General features: G+C 31.1%; 1 protein-coding gene across 3 annotated transcripts; it reads left to right on the forward strand.

Annotated features, from left to right (window-relative positions):
• Positions 1-106: 106 nt before the first annotated feature.
• Positions 107-9,565, forward strand: LOC138335425 (uncharacterized). Of its 3 annotated transcripts, none has more exons than XM_069284513.1 (5): positions 107-236; positions 5,794-5,877; positions 6,211-6,530; positions 7,223-7,234; positions 9,456-9,565. In XM_069284513.1, the coding sequence occupies exons 2-4, from the start codon at positions 5,805-5,807 to the stop codon at positions 7,226-7,228; spliced, it is 399 nt and encodes a 132-aa protein (XP_069140614.1). In that variant the 5' UTR covers positions 107-236; positions 5,794-5,804; the 3' UTR covers positions 7,229-7,234; positions 9,456-9,565. The 3 variants fall into 3 exon arrangements, with proteins under 3 accessions (XP_069140614.1, XP_069140612.1, XP_069140613.1); XM_069284511.1 differs by lacking the exon at positions 7,223-7,234 and adding an exon at positions 7,862-7,886; XM_069284512.1 differs by lacking the exon at positions 7,223-7,234.
• Positions 9,566-9,577: the final 12 nt, after the last annotated feature.

Genomic DNA, 9,577 nt, shown 5'->3' on the forward strand with positions numbered 1-9,577 from the left:
ATTTCATTGTTGGTTGTATCATGTGTTACATGCCAATTACGTATTAAGGTATGTAGAACCGCTATGTATAGGAAGAAAAAACGGCCCATTAAATGTGTTATGATGGCTGGGAGCTGTCGTCTGCCATGACAAGTGTAGCATCGTTTGTAAGCAAGCTTATTCACCTCTTGACAGGCATCCCCTCCGGCGTCACGGCTGAGGAAAGTTTACTGACAAAAGCCACATACACACAAAAGGTAAGTCGATTTTTCTGCCGTATTTTACACTATTTCACGTCTGAATTGGTATATTAAGAACACATTAAATTATCGACATGATGATTTTCAAATTAAGTTTACAGACATATTGATTGCGTCTATTTTTGACGATCAATATTCAACCAGAAAAGCTCATTTGAATAGGAAAAATGGCGTTGTGTCGAGGTTGCAGCATGATGTACGTCGTTTGTGTATTTATCAAACAAAAACTACTGACCAAGATTTATTTTAAAGTCTAAAATCTGTGTAATTAATCATTAATGTTTTAAGTTTTGACTATAATTACGTCAACATGTACATTTGTTTAAAAAGCCACCATAGATTACATATCTGACAACAGCATAGACACGAATATTAGCTACATATGTACTGAAGTACACTTTATCTTGAGCAGAAATTGCATGTTTTTGTCCATAACAAATCATATCTGATTAAATTGTCACCGTATATAATTATACATATATTATCGCTCTAAATGATGCTTTATTTAATGGTGTAAGATATTACTTCACATTACATATTGTCACTTTGTCTGCCATGATGTTCACAAAGCTTTTGGCAATATAAGACATCATTTAATAGAATTTTAATTATGATCGTCAAAGATGTGTATTTCAATAGTATTCATATCATTATTTTAGACTGAGACAGATATTGGTATTGTCTATGTAAGCATAAGTAATCACAGGGACTTGGCATGATTTTTCAACTAACGGTCATTATATAGTATATAATTATATTAGGTATGCCATGATTTCCAAGCATTCTTATTGGCTAACCCGTATCACGTGGAGTTCGATATAGAACATATCAAATCGGTGTTTCCATATTTAGAAACATCTTCCATATTTAGAAACATCCAGTTCATGTATTCCTTTGTGAACTTTATTGCTCAAACGTTGAAACGTTGAGTTATTCAGGGTACTGTCTTATGGTCAATGCTTTTCTTGTAATTTGTGCAGGTCCCTGTGTTACAATTTCAATGCCATCTGTATACGTAGAAAAGATTTGTTTATGTATGATCAATAGCCCATCAGGTTGGCTTTTATAGCTATACATGGCATTAGTAACAACATCAATGTTTATGTGTATTACTGCTTCCTATCACGGCTTCAAAGGACATCAAAAGGACGAACTGAAACTTTATTAAATAGAGAAAAAACATGTTTTGGATAAGTCAGTGTATTGCAGAGTACGAACAAACCTTGACCGAATCATCTGTCTCTTAAAATGGGCAACATTTATTTTGATTTATTGATCATGATAAGTTCGTTTTAAAATATCTCTGAATCATCTATGAGTGTCTCTTAAAATGAGCCAGTTTTACATTTAGCTTATTGATATGGTCATTTTAGAAATAGCAGAATGAACATAGCAACAAACAAAAAGTAACAGTGGTTTATTTGAAAAAAATATAAGCACTAATAAATAAAAAAGTTAAAAAAAACACCTTATATTTAAAATGGCAATATCAATAAACAAGACGTAAGTGTGACTAATTTTAAGAGACAGACGATTCGGTCAAGAACAAACAAACCTCACAATTCCACACGAATGGCATAACCACACATGATCTCCATTCATAACAACACACCAATACTGGTGTCATATACCATTATGTTAGGCATTGCATTACATTTTGTGTAACTCATCATACAGACCTATTATACACGGTATACGTTAAGGTGCACTATTCTTTCTTCCATTCATAATGCAGTACTATCTCACCGGACTCATCCTCGTATTAATCTTCATGAACATCATCAACTATCTACTGTCGACCTTTCCCCCTTCATTTTCTTTATTTCATTATTACGCTGGAACCCCACTTTGGTATTACTCAGATTTTTCTAGAATCTTTGTATTTATAGGCTAAGTAAAACTTTACATATAATATATATAATTTATTAATACATATATGTATTGTCGTTTGTTTTATTACATAGTGAGAAGGACTTTGTATATGTACACTAGTACTCATTTCTTCATCATCATATCTATGTTTATGTTTCCTTACATGTCTTCATGAAATCAAATATACAATATATGTTAAACCAAGGTTCACTATGTATAAGCAAATACACTTATGATTTTGATGATATTGTCACGACTAAATGCTAAATGTCTAAACCACAAACCACACACCGTAAGTGGATGTTATAATTTGTCTAACATAACCTCTAAATTGATATTTTATGTTAACAATTATGCTAAATGCACATTGTGGTTTTCATCGTGTTAATAAATTACATGTATGTTAATACAAAAAACGACACACTGTTCATTCACTTGTGTTTTTGTGAATATTACAATACATTCATTTATATGCATATGTAGACCAAATCGGTCATTTTTAAAAACCAAATTAAACATTTAACAAACCAAAGTAATCATTTTAAAAGAAATAAATAGTTGGTATTTTTATACAAATGATATTTACTTTTTCTGCATAGTGCAGTCAAATGAATCGGGATGCTTAATTAATACAAAAATACAAAAAAAAAAAAAACACAAAAAAAACCCAATACAGTACTCCATTCAGTTGTGTCTTCTTGTATATCACAATATATGAATCGATATTAGCAACAGTTTGTTTTCAAATACATTGTTTCATGAACACATCTGAAAATTAGTGTTATTCGACCATTTTATGTTTTAGCATATGCGTGTTTTTTCATAACCCCCCCCCCCTCCCCCCAGATTGATTAGAACATAATTTATTTGTATTATACAAATGGGATCAGACGCAAGTTTAAAAATTTCAGCTATTGTCGATGACATTGGTGTGTTGCAAGGCATTTGAGATGCGCAAATTCTGTAAATTTCAGCACGTTTTCTTTTTCAGTCTGTCTTGGTCGTTGTAGTGAAATTGATAAGTAATTTGACAGACCTGATGAATGTAGGTAAAATATCCCTATACATGTATATCAATATCCAAAATGCTTGCAAGATTTGTCATATACGATATGAATATTGAAATAATCTCTTTTCCCGAGCGCTCTTTAGGATATTTTGTTGATTAAATCCCTGTTATATATTATATTGTGAAACTTGCCATTCAAGCTCTGTTGTTTCCTTATACAAAGTGTTTCTATATTTAATCAATACAAAAAAAAAAAAAAAAAAAAAAAAAAAAACCTGTAAAATAACAATGCATCGAAATATGTAATACAACATGATAAGTTGGCACAACATCAACCAACTGAGAAAAGACAGTAGGGCTCCATATGTCTATGTCCGCCATGATTTGTCTAAAATAGAAACCAATGAACAGGCCGGGACATATGTTCTAGTTTCCTGTCGTATCCAATGACCTTTGGGCAACACCCCCAGGGGAACGATAAGGGACACACCTTTATAAGACCAGTTTTATATCCACGACAGAGAAATATTTACGTGTTATTGTAATAACATGGATTTAAATCCCCAAACATCAGTTTCGTGTATGTGGTAAAATCCTATGGATGAAACGTAATTATCTCGGACATTATATACATACAGTTAGTAATGTCAAAGTTAGGAAACGTCACCGATGACATCTTAGCGGTTTGATCCAGTACAATTTGATAAGACTCTCCATACCCACTATGTATAAATGCTTCATTAATTGAAATAGCAGTTATTTGCTGTGGTTATATAAATGCTAACTTAGGCATGGATTCTAATTAATTGTTTCGTATAATTAATTGGTAAGCGATAATGAGTTTATCAACTCATGGAATATTGTGTAGATCACTAGGTCATGTGCTCACTGGAGCGTAACACGGCTGTCCCCGGAGATGATTAATGTCTCAGTATATGACATACACTTCCTCTTAACCTTTACCCACGGGATCATGTGAAGGGTTGTAGAATTAATACAACAGTTATGTCCCCTTTTTATCATACACTTAACTCATTAACAGCTAAAATGTAAATTTCATTTTATAGACAACTTTATAAATATAAAGTAAACGGAGTTAAATAATACTTAGGATAAATTTTTTAGACTATTTTATTTTAGTGGTAAGTGATCCGCATTTTGGCTTTTTCCACAATAGGCAAATGCGCATTCATAATATTTCATTGATTATTTCATAATATGTTATGGCGATATAACACCTAATCTGAGTGTACCCAGCAAACTCAGCGAATAACATAAAACATATAGTATCTAATATAGATCATATCTTCAAAATTTAAAATTTATTGAGGAACCCATTTTCATATAAAATTACGACGCAGTTGTATCAGCCAATCAGAAGCGACAATGTAATTACGTGTATGTCATTTTTGTCCTTTATGGAATAATTAAGTAATTGTTAGCCAATGAAAATGCTCGTTAAACGCAAAAGTGAATTATTATACTTAAGCTTTCTATGAAATTTGTCATCAGGTAAACGTTCATTAATCGACCTTATACAGAAAATAACAGAAAGAGATCTTGGGCAAAATTATGTTCTTAATTAGTAAAAATCATATAATATTAATACATGGAATAAAGTTGTGATATTTCATTGCATCAATAAGGTTCGTAAATCTATGATGTAACTAGGAGATATACAACATTAATTAAAGCATAGAACATACCACATTCAGTGAACGAAAGAAAAAAAAAATGAAATGGCATTTTATAATACTTGTTGGGTCTAGAAGCAATAACTTTAATTAATAGACTAAACTATATTCTATATCTTCAATCATTTATAATCATCGGCTTACACGAACCACAATAATTTACTTGCTTTAGCAAAACCTAACTTTATCGATATGGCAATAGAGAAGAATTTGATATGTATTTATTTTCTAATTCAACAGACAGCTTGCAAATATATAAATACATAAAATATACAAAAGTAGATGATATCACAGTTAGTAAATGAAGTCAATATCAAAGATGCGTAATACAATATACTTTGATTTTCCTTTAAATAACAACTTTTTATTCCCAGTTTTTCCCACCACAGTTAACATTTTAACAACAATTATCTAAAGAGTTTTTTTTCTTAACTTTCAAAATCTGTACTTGTTAAAAAGTGAATTATTTTCATCGCAAATCCCCCACTGTTGTCCGTGGCTCTTGTATAATTTACTAAAAATGGCCAGTTTGATGTCTAAAATTGTTATTTGGCATAAGAAAGCTATAAATAATGTTTATACAAAGTCTCTCTGATTTAGTAATGCCAGAATTTATGCCTTTTTCTTTTTTGCTTTTGGTAAAATTAATAATTTGAAAATTGGTAACATAACGGACATTGTTTATGTTTCTATGGCAACCACGCGGATGATATTTCATAGTTACGAATGTGAAATAATTAACTGTTGACAGATCTACATGCTCTTAATTTTCGTTCAATAAAATTTAACATTCATCGATGATGCATTTGCATTTTTGCCCAATCTGAAATTGGAGAAATTCTGATAATGATTCATATATGTGTGTAACATGTGTATATTAGAATGTTTCTTTATTTATCGATTTATGTTTTCTGTAAATTCTTCAATATTGGAAGAAATAAAGGTCAATGATAATTGATCTATTATTTTCTTATTTCAGATCATATCATCATGAGACTAACCAATTCATCTGTGGAATGGCTGGCGCTAGCAACATTTGTCTTAGTTGTTGTCGAGGCCCAAAGTAAGTTCTTAGTTTGCTTTGGTAGTTTTTTGGTTTCCTCTACTTACTGTAGAAACACATTTTTGGCGATACATTATTTTAACGCTTATATCGAATTTCGAATTAAAACATCATTGCGACTATTGTTCTTAAAATAAATAATTTCCGGAGATTAGGATTGTTCTGTTATCTATATATACTGCAGTATTTACATTATAACTTTTTAGATAATATTCGGAAATTAGAATTGTTCTATTATATATTCCCATTCTTAATAAAAAAGAATATCCGGAAATGTTCAAATTGTCAGTAATATTGCCATTGCAGACAACTGATTATCTATTTCGTTTTCAGGGGAATGTATAAGATACCTCAGTAGCGCGGAGGGATTATTTAAGAAACCGTTCTATATGAAGTCCCATTATCAAAATTCCATAATTACCAATGTGACATTGATTGAGCGACATTCCTACTACAAATGTGAACCGGCTGAGGATAAATACGGAATCGATACTAGTGGCACGGAATGGTGGGTGTTTAAGGGGTGTGGAGGGGTGTTTGACATTGAGGAATGTACCGAGGGGAGAACACTCCAACTCAAAGTCGAGGAGGAAATACCAACCGAACAGAGAGATATGGAAAAGAAAACCATGCAAGAATTCGGAGTTTTACAGGTAGGTGTCTTTACATCTTTTGTTTAGATCTGCTGCCACGAGACCTAGAAATGTGTCTATATACTAAATAATTTGAAATTAAATTGATGGCAATCACATATTCAAAAAGGTAACAATGTCGGTTAAAGAATCGTCCGCATATTCTTGAGAATTTACTACGAGAAAGTGTTCATTATTTTTTCAATGTCACTGGTCACATTATGTTGTATAAATACATAACTTCATAGAATAAAAAAAAATTACAGGAATAGATATGGTGGTTTTGCTACATGTTAGATCTGGAATTGGAATAGATTCATTCGTATTAATTTGCTATTAGGTAGAAAATGCTACAATTATAGCAAAAACTGTGTGGATTGTAACAATTGTCAATGGGTACATGTACATCCTAATTCCCAGCTTGGTCTTTTTCCGAAAAACGATAACTGTCACAATTTTGTCGTGTAGTGCAAGACAGTTTGAAGGAATTATTCAGAATAATGTAACAAATAGGTTTTGATTTTACATGACAGTTTGTTTTCTAACAGAATGCCATGATAAACTATCATATATTGCGGTGCATCATTGACTTAATCAAACATCAATACATATCAACATTTTTATTTGTAATCTGTAAACAAATTTTGCATGATGATTATTATTATATGTGCAATTGTAACACTGATGGTATTGTTGCTGTGTTTAACTCTCAGCCTTGATGTATGGTAAGCTTCGGGTCCGGATCATCCCATATCCGTAGTTCAAATAACATTGACATGGGCGATAATATGTATTTTATATGTAACCATGCAACTTTTTCAATAATCATGAATCTTTTTCCTTTGATCTCCCTATTTCATTAAAATATATCTATCCACTAACATTGGTAACCGTTATCTTTTCATTATTCCATTCATCCATTCCTTTGACCTCCCTATTCCAATAAGAAATACCTATTCACTAACATTGGTAACCGTTACTTGCATTCCATTATATATATTTACCAAATTCAGGTAAATTGAACTAATTAATCAAATAATCATTTCTCATTACATTATATTTCTTGTTTATCATTACTTTTCTACTAAGAAGATCGTCTCGAAAATGAATTTGCCCAAACTGTACGATTTACGTCTTTATCCCTTACTTATATTAGATATATATATATACCAGGCAAGCATAAAAACCTGTCTCTTTTCTATATCAACATAACATTCATGTAATTGCTTCTTGTATATGTTATACGTGGATCCAAATTGTATGTCATTTCAAATTGTACTCCGACTTTACAGTTTATTTGATAGTAAAACATACCCTGCTAAATGTTGTAATAAAATCGTACACAATTTCAGACAAGCGCTGAGATAAAGGAATTCGGTAAAAAATGCGTATAATTTTGTAGTTAGTGAATATAATTGTTTCGTTCTAGGACAATTCAACTTAAAAAGTGTTTTCTTGACTTCTTAATGTTGAAATATATCATAGCCTTGGAAAACCACATGCTTCTTTCTGTAATTTAATACTAGTTTATAGATTAGTATTTCTGCGAATATTTTCCATATTTATCCATTTAGTGAATGTGTTAGAACAATAACATACTAACAAGGTCAAGGTTCTTATTCAACTGAAATTCGCCAATGAGTTCAGGTTATTGTAAAAGTTAAGATTCCTTACTAAAATGTCTGAAATTCACAAAATGTTGCTTTATATATAGCTGAGATGCTTTATTATATAGCTAGGAGAAAAACCACCATGACTTGAATCACAATTCCAAAGTGATCTTATTGGTGTCAAGTCAATGGCCCAGGAAAACACTCCTTGAATAATAAATAAAATCGAATTAGTTGCTAATTTATATGGATTATTTTTAGATGCCCATTGTTTTTCATTTTTTTAATACCTGAAAGAACAAAAATATCAAATGCAGCTGAAAAATTTGAAGTCTTTCTAATGCCGGACATAGCTTGAATGTATATGGTTTGGTAGTTTCTGTAGATATAATATGTATACTTAGAATACTGTACATTATAAATATCTTGAAATTAGAGTAGACGATATTCAATTAGAGAATTTAGTTTTAAAGTATTACTATATATTCTTTAAAGAGATGGGTCATCCTGTATCAATTACTAATAACTTAACGAATGATTTTTACATACAATGCATACCATTGGATTAATATCTTGTTATACTGATTTGATAATACATTAATGAACTTTGTAAATATTATAATAATCACTGAACAACGTGATGAAATGCAGATATTATATATCAGGTAACACAGTGGAAAACTGGAAACTGTTATTTACTAAATAATTTGTTATTCAAACTCTTTAATATAGAGTGTAATTTAAAAGGAATGAAACAAGTAAATTTTGCAGATGATTTTAATGTTTTTTCCCCTCATCTTTCAAGTCATTTACAGTTAATTATTGGTTGTGATGCGTTGTGAATGATTTCCTAAGTTACAGTTCTTTCAAAACAACAGATATATATTATTTTGAAAATTATAATTTGATTAAAATACAGATCCTTATAACCACTCTTTTAATAGAGGATCTGACAACATCCCATAAGGGGTCACGTTCTGGTAACCTTAATTCCATCTGTATTAAGATCAAATGCATTTTATACACCTAGCTACATCAATTGAAAACGACATTTCGTCCCATTAGATAAATACAATTACATTTGTTGAACCTTTTGGGCGAGATAACTAAGTTCACGAAAATAATTCTGACAATTCTTCTAAATTATTTCGTCATTTGAAATTCAATTCCAAGATGATGGAAGCAACACCTTCATCGACCAATTCGAAAGGTCACCAGAACGTGCCCCCTATAGGGATGTTGTCAGATCCTCTATCGAACGAAGTGATAACATAAGTCTGTAGTTTAATCAGATTGTATTATCCATAATCTCACTTTCTGTTATTTTTCATTTCAGAGGGAAGTCACCAACTTCTGATTCTTCAAGACGGAGATGAGTAGAATAAATTAGCGCGCCGAACCAAATTATTTATAGTTACAGCAATAAAGGGGATATAAAACAATTAATCGGTGTATTGT

The sequence above is a fragment of the Argopecten irradians genome, chromosome 11 (assembly GCF_041381155.1).
Source record: "Argopecten irradians isolate NY chromosome 11, Ai_NY, whole genome shotgun sequence".
Lineage (NCBI taxonomy): Eukaryota > Metazoa > Mollusca > Bivalvia > Pectinida > Pectinidae > Argopecten > Argopecten irradians.

Coding starts and splice junctions, on each gene's coding strand:
- LOC138335425 (XM_069284511.1), top strand. CDS start 5,805: ATGAGACTAACCAATTCATCTGTGGAATGGCTGGCGCTAGCAACATTT. Junction 5,878..6,210: donor AGTTGTTGTCGAGGCCCAAA/GTAAGTTCTTAG, acceptor TTTCGTTTTCAG/GGGAATGTATAAGATACCTC. Junction 6,531..7,861: donor AAGAATTCGGAGTTTTACAG/GTAGGTGTCTTT, acceptor ACACAATTTCAG/ACAAGCGCTGAGATAAAGGA.